At 33.3% G+C, this 18,757-nt stretch overlaps 1 protein-coding gene across 2 annotated transcripts; it reads right to left on the bottom strand.

Moving 5' to 3' along the window:
* Positions 1-759: 759 nt before the first annotated feature.
* Positions 760-15,891, bottom strand: LOC141677175 (protein ALWAYS EARLY 3-like). Of its 2 annotated transcripts, none has more exons than XM_074482945.1 (20): positions 15,640-15,891; positions 14,312-14,435; positions 13,566-13,664; positions 13,265-13,327; positions 12,676-12,753; positions 11,256-11,442; positions 10,708-10,928; positions 10,260-10,584; positions 9,614-9,688; positions 8,055-8,326; positions 7,897-7,953; positions 6,175-6,429; positions 5,863-6,041; positions 5,034-5,316; positions 4,269-4,505; positions 3,508-3,669; positions 2,689-2,832; positions 2,361-2,579; positions 1,329-1,601; positions 760-1,169 (listed from the first exon to the last, which is right to left on the bottom strand). In XM_074482945.1, the coding sequence occupies exons 2-20, from the start codon at positions 14,414-14,416 to the stop codon at positions 1,005-1,007; spliced, it is 3,399 nt and encodes a 1,132-aa protein (XP_074339046.1). In that variant the 5' UTR covers positions 14,417-14,435; positions 15,640-15,891; the 3' UTR covers positions 760-1,004. The 2 variants fall into 2 exon arrangements, with proteins under 2 accessions (XP_074339046.1, XP_074339047.1); XM_074482946.1 differs by having other exon boundaries at positions 4,395-4,505.
* Positions 15,892-18,757: the final 2,866 nt, after the last annotated feature.

The raw sequence follows: 18,757 nt of genomic DNA, 5'->3' as shown, positions 1-18,757 counted from the left end.
AGATTTTTCGACAATTTGGTATAAAGCTAAATTTATAAATTGCTATAATATAATTAAATTTGTCAAATAAAATAGTCATATAAACTATATTCATTTCTTTGACGATATCAAGAGTCGGCAAATAAATTTCTATCATGCATTTTTTGAGTTTAATATACTTTTTCCTTAATACAGAGTGTTTGATACTGGTAAACTTCCTGATATCGAGAACTGGTCTTTTTAAATAGTTTTTTTTCTTTAATTTTAGGCATAAGTTGATTGACTAGATACATTTCAACTATTATTGTTATTAGATCTTATTAGTAGGCAAATAAACTTGTATGAAGTCTCCACGAGAAACCAGCAGACCTGCCTTGGGTAAAATCTTACAGAGAATATAAAATATGATTTGATATAACCACAAAAAAAAAGAGAATAATGTTCCTAAGATTACCTCAGAAAACTTGAGATTAAAAAAAAATCTCATTTAAATACACGAGGATATTATTGTAATTGAAGAAAATCACATATATTTATAAAAATAACTTTATTATTTCATACTAAAAAATACAGGTAAGTAATCTCAGGAACATTATTCTCAAAAAAAACAACACTCCACTTTAATGAATTTTGCTAGAAATATGTCAGAACGAACCACTTTAATGAAATCTGCTACTAATATGTCCTCATATGGCAAAGTTAAAATTTGCTTAACTTAGTCTATTTTTGGAATAGACAATTCTCATTATCTGCTAAAAAAATTTAAAGGCATCAATATACTGAAAATTGATCTATTGATAGAAATTGATTACTTGCAAGATTAGTAAAACTTACCTTCATACACGACCTAACGGTAAATTCATTCCACTAAGGAGACCCATATTTTTTTTACCCTTTTAATATTGAAAGGAGAAGAATAGGCAAGAATTCATGCCTAGCTATATAGGGCTTGAAAAGTTATGGTTAAATCTACACTGCCCACTTACAAGATGTATGAACTTATTCAACAAAGGGCTGAGGTTGGGCTAAGTCGGTACAAGTGCCATTATTTGATTCCTTATCATAATCATGCACTTCTCTATATCAGCATAAACAGGAAGGTTCTGTAAAGTGCAAGGCCGCAAACTTGTAACAGCAGAATCTAGTATTTGTGCTACTTCGGCTGGTGGAAACTGTCGTTCTGTACACTTCTGCATATATTGTAGTAGATAAGATATCAAAAACAAGTTTAAAAGGATACAAAAAGACTGATCTTGCAATGCTTCTGAACGATCTCAGTACGGATAGTCAATACAATAAAAACAATTTGTTACACTGGGGGGTTGGGGGGGGTAGTGGTATTTTCTTACCTGGATCATCAATAGAGTTGCTACACATTTGGTGATAAGTTCTGAAGGGATCCCGGATGGATTCTTTAACAATGGAGTAGCTTGAGCCTGCAATAGACCAGATGTAGCACATTTTAATTGTTCTTGAGAAGCCATTTCACCGGTTTCCATCGCAGTAAAAGACCTCTCAGATTGTACATAAGAATCATCTGACGGTAGCTGGCCATAGACATAGTCTATAGCCTCCTCAATCTTTTCAAAGGTGTTTCCACCACCCTTCATCGAAGAAAATGCCTGACAGACACAATGGACAAATGAATTAGAAATTTTGCACAACGAAGCACCTCCGAAACCAGGAAGATATTTTATAAGAATATTAGATATTTTTTAATGCAGTGATGGTTGAGACAACTTGGCAAATTCACAAGTAATAATGGGATGCCACTGGAAACGTTAATGATTCTACAATAAATTATTTTTATCACATGATTATCAGTAGGTACACTGTCAATTTTAATAGAATCTTGGAACTTCTGGAGTATTGTATTAAGTATCTTTCACGTATTATACTGGAAATAATAATTGCTCGTGATTACATTTTTGGAAATATAACAAGCAAAAATTATAGTTTGTCCACGTGAACCACAAAAGCAAAAAGCAGCGGTAAGGCTTTGGTTTTAGATGTCCGTTAACAGAGCTAGCCATAAAGCTCATTCCACTGAACTGAGTGTAGTTTTTGTTTCTTTACATGTTAGTAGAATTGTAAGTTCTGCATGTAAGACGAGCTAAAGGGTCTAGGCTCCGCTCACTTCAATAAAAGATGTTGGTTATCAGAGAAGGGCATGATCTGAACAAATTGCTAATATGAACTTGCAATTAATAGACATATTAGGATATTAGTATCCAAGGTAGGCTTGATATATTGTCATCATATTATGACGCTATCTAACGATTAAAGTTTGCTTATGGCATCCTTCTATTTTATCATAATACATTGAAGCAAAATTGAAGTCATGAAAGAGGGAAGTTGCTTCATGTAAAGGACGTTTATACCTGAATTGCTGCATTCACCATTATACCAGCCCTTGTCATGGAGCTTTCAACAATTTCATTGACATGGGACCCGGATTCTTCAGTTTGAAGTTCAGAACAATAGGAAGAGTTCAATACACCAACAGAACAACCAGAGTTGGGCATGGACCTCGGCCATGTAAAGGCTGCATTTCCTTGATATGTATTACGTTGCTTCAGACAAGACAAAGCAGAAGTAACCTGATATGAACATGCAAAATTAGTAAACTGCTCACTGATTTGTTGGAAAAAAATGTAGCAACTTGAAGATGAGTAGTAAAACTGAACAAAAATGCATGGAGCTACAAACCCGCTCATCTGCATCACGTAATTGTACGAGAATAGCAGCATACTGCTTTTTAAAAGGCTCCGAGTCCTTTAGAGTTGAAGCACCATCCTTCTGATTTTCCAACACGTCATTGTTCATTTCCCTCAACTCAGAAACTAGCACATGCTACAAGTTTCAAGACCATCCATCAATATCTAAAGTCTAAACCAATCTTTATGCTATTTATCCGTTAATCTGTGTCTTTAATTGAATAGAATATGATATAAAAGGATTGCTTCCGGTAACTTGAAAAAATAGGATTGTTTCTGGTGAAGCATAATGAAAATGAAGTGCAACTAGCCTATAAAACACACTAATGGATTGATTAACGGAAGATATAAATTTAAAAGATGCAAATTTCATTTTCAGGAATATGACCAGCCTGTTATACAAAGTCACTGTAGCAAGTGGTTCCTACCATCAGGCAAAACTTGAACAGATTCACAGTCTGCCACTTTTAACCACTCAGCCAAACCCACCCACCCCCCCCCAGTGCGATCTAGCTCAGACAACTATGTCTACATGCCAATTAAAACAGTGTGCATGCTCATCAAACAAGAAGTTCATATTTTGTCAAAGATATTTTAGGAAATAAGCCTGAATCACAATTCATGATGACTTGAAACATAGAAGTTTAGGTGTCGTTTTGATCATGGGATTTGAACCTGGTTAATGGGAATCAGAATGATATTTCAATACAAAAATGTATAAGAATCCCATTCCCATTCACCGGGTTTCAATCCCATGAACCACAAACAGCACCTTGACCTTAGTCTGCATCTATTGTGAGAATGATGGAACCTTTTTCTCAAGAGCACGAGTAAGATCAGCAATGGCCTGAACATCAGCCTCTTTAGCCTGAATCTGTGCCAGTGAACAAGGCTGAGAATACAACATTTGTTGGCTGAAAATATTATCTTGAGGACCCATTTTGGCTTGTGAATCAGCAACTGCAGTTCCCATCTAATTCAAGGAATAAAAAAAATGTTAGAAGTACTCCTCACGTGTTATGCTGAACTCAAAAGAGTCTTTCAACTTAAGTCTTTAGTCTTATCATAAGCGGTAAGAGTGAGCGTAAGGAATCTAACAGGAAACCGATGTAAACCAAATTATGTCAAAATTTCTAGTTTCAGTACAATGTTCAGCAAGAAATTTATGCAAGTATACACAAATGGAATCCTTTAGGCAAGTAATATAAAACAAAAAGAGACGAGTTTCTCCTATATTTAAGAAGTTTTTCCAATACACAGGGTATCACTAAAGAAATATTTGAATTTGAATTTGAATTCGAATTTTAACATCAGGAATAAGTTTGCATCAGAATAGCCAGCTGATTAATCAAAGTGTACAAAATAATCTTTATATGTAATACCTATCACAGAAAAGTGCGCTTGCAAAAGGTCTTACGATAAATGCTAGAACAAAAAACAAAATGATTATTTTTACCAACTTTATCGAAGTTAAAAAGATGACTAGGATTTGCAAGATGATTTATAGACCCATTTCAACTTTTTTACAAAAACTGTGATTTAGAAGTTATAATAGAGCAAGAAACTACTGACCTTTTCTGGATTTAATAAATTAAACATTGGGTAAGAAGTAGGTGACATATGACAGGAGGAATCAATATTTTCCAGGTTGTCGCATGGAGAAAATTTAATAAACCCTTCTGCTCTCTGATCTTTTACCTGCCCATTCATTCTAAACTTATTTAAGTTGTCAAGATCGCTGCCACTTGAATGTTTTGTTAGTGATGTTGGCATATTCTCTAATGGATGTAAGGGCATGCAATCAATATCCTGAACAAAATACAAAAAAGCAATATGTAAGCACGTGAAATTTAATACTTTCTAGAAGAAAAAGGATGAAACATAACAAGTATTTACTGCATTAAAAATGGGTACGGGTAGAAAGAAGACAACGAAAAAGAATCATAAAGGTAGAAATAAATGAAGAATACATGTAACTAACAAAATATGAGCATAAATGCCCCAGCTCATATACGGGAAATGGGCATGGGCTCCAAACATACTTGCAAGAATGGATTTGGAAAAGTTACATTATTTGTGTTTGATTGTAAGGATTATAATCCTGGTACTATATTAATAATGACCTCATCTTGTCATACTTGACCATTTTAAAAATATCCTATGAACTATTTTTATCTTCTTGGTTATGGCACCGTTTCTTCCTTTGGTAATGAAAGCACATTTTGGCTATTTCTGAATACTGACTAGATATATCACTAACTAAAAAATGCAAGTATTATTATACTGCAATAAGAATTGAAGCAAAATAAATAAGTTACTAAGGAATAGGCATATTACCATAACAAACTCAACACCTAGTTCAGGACGATCAAATTGAACACGGCACCTGTTATGATCTACAGTTAGGACATTGCCATCATGTATTTCTCTAGTCTTTGGATGAATAGCAATTACACGTTGTCCAACTGATAAAGGCCTAGCAAGATCCGTTGGAAGTCCTTCCCTTGTACCCGAACGAAGTTCTGTATAATGCATTCTAACAGAATCCCTGTATTGATCAAGTTTATGCTTTTCTTCCTTCAGAAACTGTTCAGAGAACCTCCGCGGTTTTCCAAGAGAGCTGCACCAACACGAGAGCTAAAAGTAAGTATTATGTGTAAACAATCGCACTATCTCTAGGCTCACTGTTTGTCACTGTGTTACCGATTCGGGTATGGGTGTTGGACATGGGAGCAGATCCAAGAGTCGGATTCATAGTTTTAAGATCATTAGATATAATTTTAAAATTGAACACGGGTGTTAGGATTCGGAATGGAAGCTTAACACAATTAAAACTTTACTTAGACTGATTTTGTTGTACATTCATTAAAAAATAATGTCTACTACACAAATCATATACACTTAATTATGCATGTTCACTTGTAGCACAATATCAAATAATAACATAGATTTTTACAATATATAAGTTAGCTATGAGGAGACTTTTTATTTCAATTTAAACTGGGATGATGCATGGTGAACTGTCCGGTTTTCATAATAAGGATCTGACTCAGATCCCATTATCATGTCCGCTGGACCCGGGTATAAGAAAAAAATAAATAGTCCGGGTTACAGAGGTTTGTTAACCAATAACTTGACTTGGCTTTAAGCAATAAAAAGCACATACCTTCTAATAACACCCCATTCAACATGTGTTAATCTTGGAACATGCCCCAGACCAACATGAAGCAAGTACTCCACAAACTCCCTTTTAGCAAACCAAGGATAATCGATTGCACTATAAAACCACTCAAACGCACACCATCTACGTACTCCATCATTTGAAAAGCAATTTAAGAGCTTTTTCTGCATTTGAAATTGTAATAGGTATAACTTCAAAGCATGCAAACGTTGGGAACAAGTTTAATGCAAAATACTTTAACGTTGCTGGTTATGTGCTTCTTGTCGCAAGAAATACTGCACTGTGTTAGCCACGTACCGTTCTATCTGATAATTCTGAATCTGCATATGTGTAGACTTTGCGAATCTTGGACTTACGTCTGCTCTTTGCTTTATTAGTTACATCAAACTGGTCTGCACCAGGAAGGTGTACACTTGACATTGCTGAATCACCAGCTTCCTTTCTTGGACCAGTACTTGAAGAAGAATTCTCAGGGTGTTTATTTAAAATCGGTGAAGCACTTTGAGATGATCGCTTACCCTTACTTGTTAATCTCATCCCCACCTCTCTAGCCTATAATAAAGTCAAGAAAGCCACTTGCATTTATAAAGTTCTATTGATATCATGAATAAGAAAGCCACTGAATTAGTGATTGTAAGTACTCGATTTTCTACTTACATTAGTAATACATGTACATGACACTATGACAGCCACACGGAATGCAGTACAACTCAACTCGGCTTTAATCAAGTTTTTGTGGCAGATTAACATATTATGTAAAGGCAGTTCAGTTCTCATATATACAATCAGAAAGTTGAAAAGTATTCTACAAATCTAAATTATACTTGACGTTATTACTATTACTTTCAGCTTATAGATGCAATTTTTTAGATATTAACAACATTCATCTACTATCCAAACATGCTTTACCTTAAAACCAATTATTTTTTAGTCTAATGCATCCCTTGATCTCCAATACAACTTTCACATTGTTTTAGAAATTTAGAACCCACAGTTCACCGAAACCAGTTGTTACTTTTTACTTCTGGGAGCTAAATCTTGAATCTCATTTTATGGTGAATGCATGTAAGGTTTAAGATTAAGAACCTAAGAGATTTCATTATCAAAAAAACCACTACACATGGAGAGGGTTTGATATAATCCATCTGTTACGCCTAAAAATTGAGATTTAGAATATTTATCAATGCTTTAGAATGTCATCTAGTTGGGAATAGTTAAGAAGCTTGCAATCAATCTGACAAATGTTAGAACTAAAATATAGAGAAAGCTATGAAAATGATATGATGAGGTCAATAAACTGAAAAATAGTAAAATACTCGCAGCCGTTATGATTTCTCAACCGTAAAAGAAAGAAATAATAATAACTGCAGCAAGTATAGTGTGTTCAATCCCAATAACCAATTCATGTCTACTGAGTACCTAGAACTTAATAAATTTCTTTATGCACATCTAGTTAAATAAGTAAATAAACTTAAAACAGAATCAATATAGCAATTTACTGCTATTGCCTAAAGATTACCATCTTTTGGAAAATGATCATTTAAAGTTTACGCATTAAGATCTAATAATACATTTTGGTAAACATCCATTATTTGAGTATATTGAGCATACCAGATGCAAGAGCAATTCATGTTTGTAGCTTTCAAGAAATTACAACAAAATTTCCACATAGATGAAGAGATCCTCTAAATACTAATAACACGAGTAAGACTGAATCATCAGCTTCGAAAAAACAAAAAACGTTCTGGGGATTACCTAAAGTTTTTAATTTAAACAAGGGTACAGAGGAAAACAATTTACCAAATAAAAAAGTCATTAAATTCCTCAGCCTATCTAATATGTCAGAGCAATGTTATCTTACGAATTGTAGAAGGTTACAAATCATAGCCACTGTATTCACACTGAATATGGTAGAAGACTTTTTATCATTTTATTAAATATGCTATTTGACTTTGGTTATTCAATTACCAGAAGATAAAGTATCCTAAAAGAGAAGGGGAAAGAATGACAAACCCTTACCTCAACTACCTGAGATTCACTCATATGAGTATCGCTATGACCTTCAGCCGGTATTATCTGTGATGCAAAAAAGACTCAGCATACCATACTATAGATGAATGATAAGTAATGAGATGCAATCTGTTAAAGGAAGGAATATGAAAAGTATGCCGTCTTACTTTAGATGCAACTGTCTTCTGTTTTTTTCTTGACTGCTTGGTAACTGGATAAGGAACGTCCAGCTTAGCCTCAGCACTACGACCAGCATTGTCAACAGAATCTTTCCCTGTCTTCGAAATTTGATTTGTAGCATGTTTTGATCCTGTATTTGATTGATTTCCATTATTCTCCAAAATCCATTTTTTCTCTATCAGTTGGTTCGTATGTATATCTTCAAGGGATTGAGGTTCATCAGCTTCATTACTTTCTTCTTTGATCAGAGCAGACGAATCTGATGACGGGGATTAGACAGAAAACAGAACTTAAGAATTTATTATGGCATTGCAGACTGCTACAACTAATAACAAACAGCTAAAACCCTCTAACTGTTCTGCTAACGAACTTCCACAAAATTTCAATCACAATAAAAAATATAAATTTTAACCATAACTCGCGGATTGTGTTTTAAATATAATAGTAAAAAAATATGCAATTTGAAGCTTAGAATCTTCTCCTGATTTGATATTATTAACTAGAAGAAAGTTTACAGAATAGACGAGGAAGTGCGACGATTGAGGAGTGAACAAACATCAAATTCCAAAATTAACTTTATAATTATAAAAACGTAAATGTTCTTTGTAATGTTTATACAAATAATAGAACTTATTGGCAGTAAGATCTGACAAAAAAATGTTTAAATTCCAATGAACATGGAAAATATAAGTTGCTACACATTCATACACAAGAGAGAATGTTTGCTTAGTTTGTAATAAGAACATTTTGGTTGAAAACTCATCTGCTCTATCATCTAAAGTTTTTTATTGATTCTATTAGGCGCCACACAACTGCAACATTTGCAAGACTCATTGCTCTGTTTAATTGTAAAAATACGTAAACAGTTACAAGTGATAGTGAATAATATTTAATTCAAGAGCTCCAAATACTTTAGAAGTACTGAAAAAACTTGTATGCATGTAATTCAATCTCCGCCCATAGTTTGTATCATGATTTTATTACATGCTCAACAAAACACATGAATGCAAACAAAAAACACTAAAAGCGGTCATACAGCAAAAACTACTGAAAGGAAAATATTGCATTTAATTCAAAATTAACATAACAATACTCAAAAGTCAAACATACAAATACATTGTCCAAAAACGAGTATCAATGTGAAAGGGTTAAATGGTTAATTGGTCACAGTACTCAGTACTAACTTGCAGTTTAGTCACTTCACTATAAAAAAATTTAGCCAAATAATTAGACAAATTAAAGCTTGAGACATCATAGGTGAGCTAATTCATTTTTAAACTGTAAGTGTCTTTGCCTTCTGATAGTCAACCATTAAGTGATGCCACCTCACTTGACAACTCAGCAACCACATCTTAAATTACACTAAGTACAAATTCATCACTGAGCTAGCGACAAATTAATAACAATAAAAAAATATATTATTTTATTTTATTCTTTCACCCGCAATAGGTATCAAGTAATTATAAAGCAAGGACATGTTACATGTCATTAATGCCAAATTACCACATCAGTATGCCACATCTGTTTCAAAAAAAATTAGACTTACCATTATCATTTGTTGATTCAGGCATGAGAATTGCATTTGCCAAAGCTTCCAGGCCAGTTAATGCCAAGCCTTCATCTGTGCAAAGGTAAATCCAAGTTAAAAAACTGATCCATGCACTCTATATAATTGTGATAACTTCCAAGATGAAGGGTTCTTTGGATCATTAATAGTAGCACATCACAAGCAATTTGGAAACAACATCAAACTAAATAAAACCCCTAAAGCAATTTTTCCCAGTGAAAGAATTCACAACTTCCATTTAATTAATTGTACTCGAGAAGTATCCATTCAATACCATGTATTTCCCAGAACTAGTTGCAGTTTGAAATTTGTGGTAATGCTTTATGGAAACATTAATAGTTAGATCATACATTAGTTGCACACCCGGAAGAAGAATTGAAACACAAATCCCTTAGTTCTCAAAACTCAAAAGAACATCTACAGGAATTGTATAAAAACAATTCTCCCTTTTAATGTCCAACTTCATTATAATGTGCATACACAAAAGAAAAAAATGAAGTGTATATATATTTATTAACGTGCAGATATCACTGTTTGTACAAAAATATTTTACGGGCCAATTAGTACTAATTAGATGAAGAAAGAAAGGAAAGAAATGTAATAATCAATAAATAAAATTAGGTACCTGTGTCGAAAAGAACCTTTTTGCTTCTCTTCCAATGACCTTGAGAATACTTAGAAGTTTTTCCATTTGTAACTTCTATTTCAAATTTTTCCGCAGCCGCTCCGAGTTTTTGTCCTTCTGTTCCACTACAGGCTTCCCTAATCTCATCTTGAGTGTTTTTATTATTATTAACTTCTAGCCTCTTCCCATAGGGTCTTCGCTCTTTTTGAGATAAAGTAGTCTTATTTCCGGCTTTCATCATATATCTCTTTGCCCGTGGATAGTCCCCATTATCAGCCTCCATGCTCCCTTCTAAATCATCTCCATCTATGTCACCATCAGCAACCTTGCCACAGGTCAAAAAAATTAAAATATAAAATAAAGTCAGTGTGTCCAAAAAATATACAATTCCATAGCAACTTTGAACACATGTAGCAAAAAAACATCAGAACACTAGATTAATCATTACCATTCTTTTCGGTGAGTGTGATAATTGAGGAGAACCTCCTCTTTGTGAAGCTTCAGCCAATGCTATTAGATTTTCATGGCCAACATCACTGTCATTACCATCCACATCGAATCTCAGACCTTTCCGGGTTGGAGAAATATACTTATCCCTGTTTACATTCTCACGAGAATAGGAAACAGGGAATCGAGGCGTCCTTTTCCCAACAACACGAGGCCGACTTCCTATAAATTCCAGCAAACTAGGTTAATAGGGTCCAACAGAGTCTCAGCACTCAACTGATTCTACATAAAAGAGTCAAAAAAAATTATACCGGAGGAAGTTACATACCAACAATAATAGCACGACATAATCAATGACCGATAACACAATGCTTAACATGTTTCACTACTGTGCCAAGTATTACCAGTTCGATTCCTTGTAATACTATTTTGAAGATATCCGTGAACTATGTTATAACATGCAGCGGGATAATGGTGTCCTCAGCAATAATTTTCATTAAATATATAGAGAAAGAGCATCGTCTTATAAGCATAATATATAATACATACCACCAGAACGCTTCTTTTTCAACAAGGGAAGGTACTCATAACTTGACGCAATTGCCTGGGAATTTGAAGTCAAACGCCCTTCCGATCCTTTAGAACTCTTAGGTGGTACTTTAGCCTGAGAACGCTTTTGAGATTTTCGAGATGTTCCTGCACCTTCATTGCTTTCGTGTTCACTATCACTTCCAGCCTGTCAGGACAAATTCAAAAGAAAGAGTTTCTCTAAGCATTTTATAAAGGCAACTAGAGTACTCCAACTTTTGAGCGCACATCATTGAGCAAATTTTACATATACAAACATTGAAAAGGCATGTGAATCCAAATTAGATTATAGTACGATAGTGTTAGCACCCATAACAGGTGCGCATATGAGGTCTTTACAAGAAGCGAAACATCTTTGGAGCAGAAACACCATAAGTTACACATAGTGCAAAAAGTTGAGGAACAGGTTTCCTCAAAAAACATCAGTAGAGAGGAATAAATCTGTATTCAGTTTCATTAATCTAATCTATGATCTATCACACTGTACTAAAACTTTTTCACTGGACATGTGACAATATCAGACCACATCATTTCTTAACATGGTTTCTTAAGAAAAAGTCAAGGCACCCACTTTCTTCTGTGAGCATCTATTTTAAAAGGTGGGTTGCAAATGAAGATTTTTCGAAGTTATAAGGATTCATAAACACGTGACAAGGAAAAAAATAGAAAGTGTGTCCCTCAGCAAGCATGCTATCTATAACTTTAGCATGCACCAATCTTAGATTTTCCTTCGAAGGCAAAGACCATGACATATTTAACAAATACCTTAAAAATATGCCCCAGTCTTTCTTAAGCTTCCTGATAAAATTAATATTTTTATTATATCACTTGCAATCTACTACTCATTACAATAAATATATATAGACATATTTTTCAAATAATTAATAGGGAAAAAAAATTAATGACGTTTTTAGACTTTATAAGGAAAAATTTGTTGTACAGGAATTCACTCTTTAGATCCCGAAGATCCATCAGTTATCAACAAAAAAAAAAAGAGGAATTGATAAGCTATGGTCTGGTGACTCTTCCGATATGCAATGAATACTATTATTCAGAACTTCTTTATGTAATTATAAGCTCAAATTAAGTGCACTAAATCAATTTCTTCCACATGATGCAATGATATCTTTAAATACACGGGACAGTAAACAATAGTAAGATTTTCATCAGTCATTCATAAAGCAACAAACTCTATATCTAAATGTCTACTTTAATATCTTGTTTTCATTGATTAGCATTGGAGACCAGACTTGGGTTGTCTTTGAAAGCACGATGTCATTAATCATGTTTACGTTTCAAGGGCATTATTAACATCTTCATATAGCTAAGTTAAGAATAATGAATGCATTTCCACATAAAACACTGTGAAGCTCTATATTACCAGATTGCAATAGTGGTCGGTCATCATTGCAATCAATCCAGCCACGGAAGCAGTTCCTTCTGGAAGAGACAGGTAAGCCTGAAAAGTAAGCAACAATCTCAGACGCAAGATTTAAAACTAAAGGTATGGAACATGCATAACCACCCATTAGTTCTTAGCAGGCCTAAGTTCAAGCTTTAAGTCCCCCAACCACATAAAATGTCATTAAGGCCAAGATCCCATTACGTTGCTCCATCTTAGAATAAAGCTCTCTGCGGCTTTTAAGGTCATTGTCATATGACTAAAATTAACCATATACAACATAAGAATCATTATAAGTGACCATGTATAACATAAGACTGAACTTGTTAATCTGCTTTTTTATAGTTTAGTTAGTAATTTACTAAATTTCTTGTAATGTATCATGGTCAGAGTCTCACAACTAATTATTTTGGTAACAGAACATTTACCCTGAAGCATGGGGAGCATAATTTAGCACTGTATTTCATGAACTGAAAAAGGTGTACACAATAGGCGTCATAATGCAAAATGTAAACAGCAATTAAGCAATAACACATCTTTGAAGTAAACCATAGAGAATCATACTCACTCTATTCATTGTGTATAGAGCCTCCACCATTTCAACAGATCGACTTCGCAATACAGCTCCCACCTAAAAGACCCAATCAATAAGATTCAACTTCTAATAATCAATCACTACAAGTAACAGTTTATACAATAATGTAAGAGATTAGAAAATTCATTTTAAGATATTCCTAGAAAATATTTGTTACTAGGAATTTCTGATACCACTGCTATAGAAAATCTGAACAAGAAAATCAACAGTGGTATTTTAACTGTTGACTTTGAGCCAGAAAGAATAACAAGACCTGATCTAGCTTTGTACTAACCTTTTTCCAGTCCTTTCCATGCTTACGATATGCTTCATAAAAGCATTCCAGCTCTTCCTTGCTCCACTGAGGCCCCAACATGTCAGACAACTTCCTTTTCTGCATTAAACAAAACATTAGTTAGCGATTGTAACAAGTACTACTTACATGAACCTTTATTAAGCCAAGTATATTGATGTGAAATTGTTGACGAAACAGTAGTTTTAATTTGTTTTTACCGTAAACACCCTTACACGTCATAAATTTACAATCTCAAATACGTCAAATTGTAACCAAAACATTTCCGGAAAGGCTCCATTTTCTTCACAAACTAGAGTTGAGTTCTAAAGATTATCCCATAACCATAGAACCACAATCAGGCATTAAGCTCCTAACACACACCAACTATCTCATCTCTGACATCACATTATAATTCAAGAAAGTACCATCACAAGTATATACTAGAAAGGAAAAGATGTAGCAAGCTCCTTTGCATCAGCTTAACACTATCAAACTAGCAGAGAACTTAGAGTTTTGATATTTTTAATAGAAGGCCACATATTAATAAAATAATATGCTCGTACTCAAAGTGTCGAAAAATCCACAGAAGACTGATATTCATTATACCAGATATAAACTTTAAGCTGACACTAGCATGCAATAATCGAAGTTTCCAAATCTGGATGCTAACACAGAGAATAATAGAATCACATGGACAAAGAAAAACATTGTCAGTAAGCTGAGTCATTAATGAATCTTAAACCAACCCGGGGGGTTCTTTTATCAGCAGCCACTTCATGTTTGATAGGAGAGACCACATAACTATCAGAATACCGCTTGTTCACACTTCTGGACTTTCTTGGCGGGCCCATGGAACCAATTTGTGATTACCTACACGAATAAGAACAACACTAGTCAACTTATCCATTTAGCAAGTGCAGTACAATACATGTCATATATATACATATGTAATAAATGACTTAGATATGCAAGAAAACTATATGTTCATATATTATAAGAGGCAGTCAGGTATTGCATTACTCTTGATTCTTACCTAAAACTATAATGAAAAAGAGGATCCAATATAAGATTAAAAATAACACATAAATATTATTTCTGTTTAAAATTTTAATCTTCATAATAAAAATTATGAGATGGTGTCCAAAATTACAACCTAATATGCAAATTATAGCTCTGTGAAAAGTTTCAAACAGTCTAAAGGACTATGCTTTCTACTCCAGGTTCATATATTGAAAAATATTTTTAGAACAAAACAGAATAATATTATTATTAAAAACATATTTATAATCATAACAACTACAAAAAAATTAAAATGTAAAGGAGGGAAAGGTTAACCCTTTTCATGTGTTCATTTAATAGTGACCATAGGAATTGCATGGAATCAATCTTTTGGTTCACATTATAAATGTCTTATATTTAACTAATATTGCTCGATCACAAAAAATTTAAACTTTAGCAATTAATAAAGATCCAAATATGCTTCATTTAAATGTTGCTAGTAACCGATGTCACATAATAAGTTCAAAATCCAAACTTTATTCAGTTAAGCTCACTCTCTATAATTATTTAATCAAGAGAAAACAAAATTAAAAAAAAAAACAAAACTTGATGCACATCCTTAATTAGATACTACTTTCTATCCTTTAACTCTCCAACATCTCTTAACCATACCCGCCTAAGATTGGGTAAACAAATAACTAAACCACATTATTACTAAACCGTAACTTGAGTTCAAGTACCTTCTCTTCTTTTTCACTGACTTACTATAACTAATTTCCTCCATACATATACCAATACTTACAGATACATCACTCAAAACAAAGATCAGCTCAAGCACACACAAAATCACATAGCAACGAATCGGAATCGACTTTCGCAATCAGATGAATACGTAAGACTAAAATCGCCAATTCAAATCGCAAAAAAACAGGAAATAAACTGAATTGACACAATTACAACAGTAAAAAACATACAAATTGTATATAATCGAGTAAAATCTCAGCATAAACCCTAATTAAAAGCTTAAATTAATAAAACTACGAAATAAAGGCAAAGGATTGAGCTAATTACTTACAAATTGAAGCTAGTTTAAAATCGAAGCATTTAGCGAGAGGATTGATACAATCAGAGATGTTAATTTACGGTGTGTGTATAGGTTTGTCTGTTGTATGTATAGGTGAATGTGAAAATTGGGGGTATAACAAGCGCGAAACTTGAAAAAATTGAGAGGGGGTGTGATTGTGAAGGCAGCCGGAGGGCGAGCGAGCTTTTTGTAATGTGGTGTAAAAAGGTCTCTCTCTCCTCTCTCTCTCTCTGTGAATTTGAATAATTGAATTTATTACTATTTTTATTCTGGCTTTTCTTTTTGAAAATATTGAAGTTGTTCGTCTGTGGGGTGGTGTTGGTGGAGCTGTGCTCCAGCAGGTTTTGGCCGTCCACGTGGCATGTTTGACTTTGTTATCCTAGATTGGTTCCCGCACGGTTAATTAAATTTAAGGTTTTTTCTAAAAAAAATACATTGTTTTTCAGGAATATTTTCAAAAATACTATTTTTTGGAGATAATTTACAAAAAATATGATTTTTTTCAAAAATATGATTTGCAACCATTGAAACTTTAAATGCAACTCAATTTAAAAAAAAAATTAAAATCACTTTTCGGATCTGCAACCTTACAACATAAAATGCAACTATACTTACAAAAATTAAAAATTGATTCTTCTGATCTAAAACCCCATCAACGACATAAAAATGTTATTTCAACAACCAAAAACAAATCTGTAAGTAAATTAATCAACCGAAATCCATAAAAAACAATCAATATTTACAAAGATTTTACAAAGAATTGAAAAGGTCGCATATACCAACTATAACTTGAAATGCAACTCTTTTTTAAAATTTTCAAAATCATTTTTCTAATCTGCAACCTTACAACCTCAAACGCATCTTTATTTCAAAAAAATTAAAATTGACTATCCCGATTATTCAACCCCTGCACCCACACATACAAAATTATTGAAACAAAATCAACCAAAAACGAATCTATAAGTAACTTCGACCATATTTATGGAATCGATATTGTACTCGCCAACTTGTTCTTCTCTTTCATCGTAATCGAGCGAGTTGACAAACCGTGAACATCAAATCGATGAATTGTTGCACGTAGTGTTAAGTGGCATTTATATCCACTTCGAACGTCATATAAAGGCTCGAATTGGTGTTTTGTACTTAAGTTATTTATGTATTTGATGTGTTTTTGTAGTGTTTTGCATTTCAGGGCATAGTCGGAAGCAGGAAGGGTTTTACAATGTTTTTATGCTTGAAATGGTGTTAGGAAGGTGTCTTGGATGAATGTTCGTTGGCGTTTACTAGTTTCGTGTTATCTGATCAGTGTCATCACCATTGCATGCTAAGGTTAAGAACAAAGGCTATTGAATGAAGTGGTAATGAAGTTAGAATCTCATGTTTGTCTCGTATAAGTAATCCAACCCTCTTATTTTCTTAGTTAATGTTATTTAGTATAATCTCTTAGTTAATGGTAGTTATAACAATCTCAACTTGTTATCATCTTAGCATTGAATAATAACCATACCATTGTTGTATAAGTGCATAAATTGAACTTAACCTAAAAGAGTCTATGTGGGAACGAACTAGAAATAATTCTATATTACTTGCGAACGCGTATACTTGCGTGTAATTTAGCGCGTGTTTTCGTCCTAACACGTAGTTATTATATGTTTGTGTGTGTGTATATATAATCGTATTAATATATGAGAGAAGAAGATTGAAAATAAGAGAGGATAAAGAAGAAAGATTCTGAATAGTATTTGTGAAAATTGCAACAAAAGAACTGAAATGAACAAGAAAAAGAGCAGTACTGGTATTGAAAAGTTATGAAAGGTCATTGATTTGCAATTAAGACCTGGAGGTCATATTTTTAAAAAAAAAATTAGAAATCATGTATACATGATAAATTCCCTTAAATTTATTTTTCAAAATCATATATATACTAGTTATTAATAAATTATAAAAAGAAAAAAATTAATAAAAGACGAAGAAAGAATATAAGTGAAGATTTTGTGCAAAACATCCATGTACATAACAAGACTAAGTCACCTTGACAACCTTAAAGATAAGTTGTATGATAATTCAATTATTTTCAGTAATTGTATTTCTTCAGTCGATAAAAATGCTAAGTAGATTAGACTGAAGGATTTTTCTATGAACAACCATCAAGTTAAGAAATAAACTCTGGAAGAAGATCAATCCTGATCATGTCTCAGAGAGAGGTGTAGAAGCTTGGAGTTGAATAATGTTGTTCTAGAAAAAATGTTATAAGTCGGATATCGACAAGTCACATATCAGGGAATATAGAGAAGTATGTCGAGAAGTCTACAAATGGCTTGTGAAGAAGTCCCAAGAGATATCGATAAGTCAATCTGCATGTACTGAAGATATCGACAAGGCAAAAAGTCCATGTAGAGAACAGGATATATCTGAAAGGAATATGTCATAAGTCCAATCAGGTATTAGGATTTAGAAATAACTTCCTGTGTAATCTGTTTTGATTTCATTGATTCTAATAAAAGACTTGTTTTGTTTTATTACGGGCTCTATCTATTTAAGTGTTTAAATAAGATATACCATAGTTTATAGTAAAGCTTTTTATGGATTATGATGAGATCATAATAGTGAGACCTAAAAGATGATAACTCTAAACTTAAATAGTTCCTGATCATAGGATTACTAACTGGTAATTAATAATCCGCAAAGATCGGTACATACTATGCTTGCTTCATTATGAAGGATGTCTATTCTCATAGACATTTGTGTGGTGACACTATAGCTAGTATGTAGGTGCTTATTATAGAATAAGTTCACTAAACATGACTCGCACAGCTGAACAACTGATGGAGTTCACTCACGTGTCAGCAGTTGTTCACATAGTGATAGTTGTACAAGTATCCTTAGACTTGAGGTCATCATAGTCATCTTGTGTACACTGAACTATGCTTTGGTTTAGTTCTTAGTCTCCAGGGACAATTATTAGGGCTCTACTGGGTATAGGAATTTGTACACGAAGATAGTGTATGATCAATAAAGGATCTACCCCTTCCAGTGAAGGAAGCGAATGTTCAAGGCTGATCCACTTATGCTAGTTCAGGAATCTTTGACCAGAGTAAATGAAATTAGA

Source organism: Apium graveolens, chromosome 8 (genome assembly GCF_009905375.1).
Source record: "Apium graveolens cultivar Ventura chromosome 8, ASM990537v1, whole genome shotgun sequence".
NCBI lineage: Eukaryota > Viridiplantae > Streptophyta > Magnoliopsida > Apiales > Apiaceae > Apium > Apium graveolens.
This window is presented reverse-complemented; position numbering and strand designations above follow the sequence as displayed.

Coding starts and splice junctions, on each gene's coding strand:
- LOC141677175 (XM_074482945.1), bottom strand. CDS start 14,416: ATGGGCCCGCCAAGAAAGTCCAGAAGTGTGAACAAGCGGTATTCTGAT. Junction 10,585..10,707: donor CACACTCACCGAAAAGAATG/GTAATGATTAAT, acceptor ACCTGTGGCAAG/GTTGCTGATGGTGACATAGA. Junction 2,580..2,688: donor TACGTGATGCAGATGAGCGG/GTTTGTAGCTCC, acceptor TGTTCATATCAG/GTTACTTCTGCTTTGTCTTG.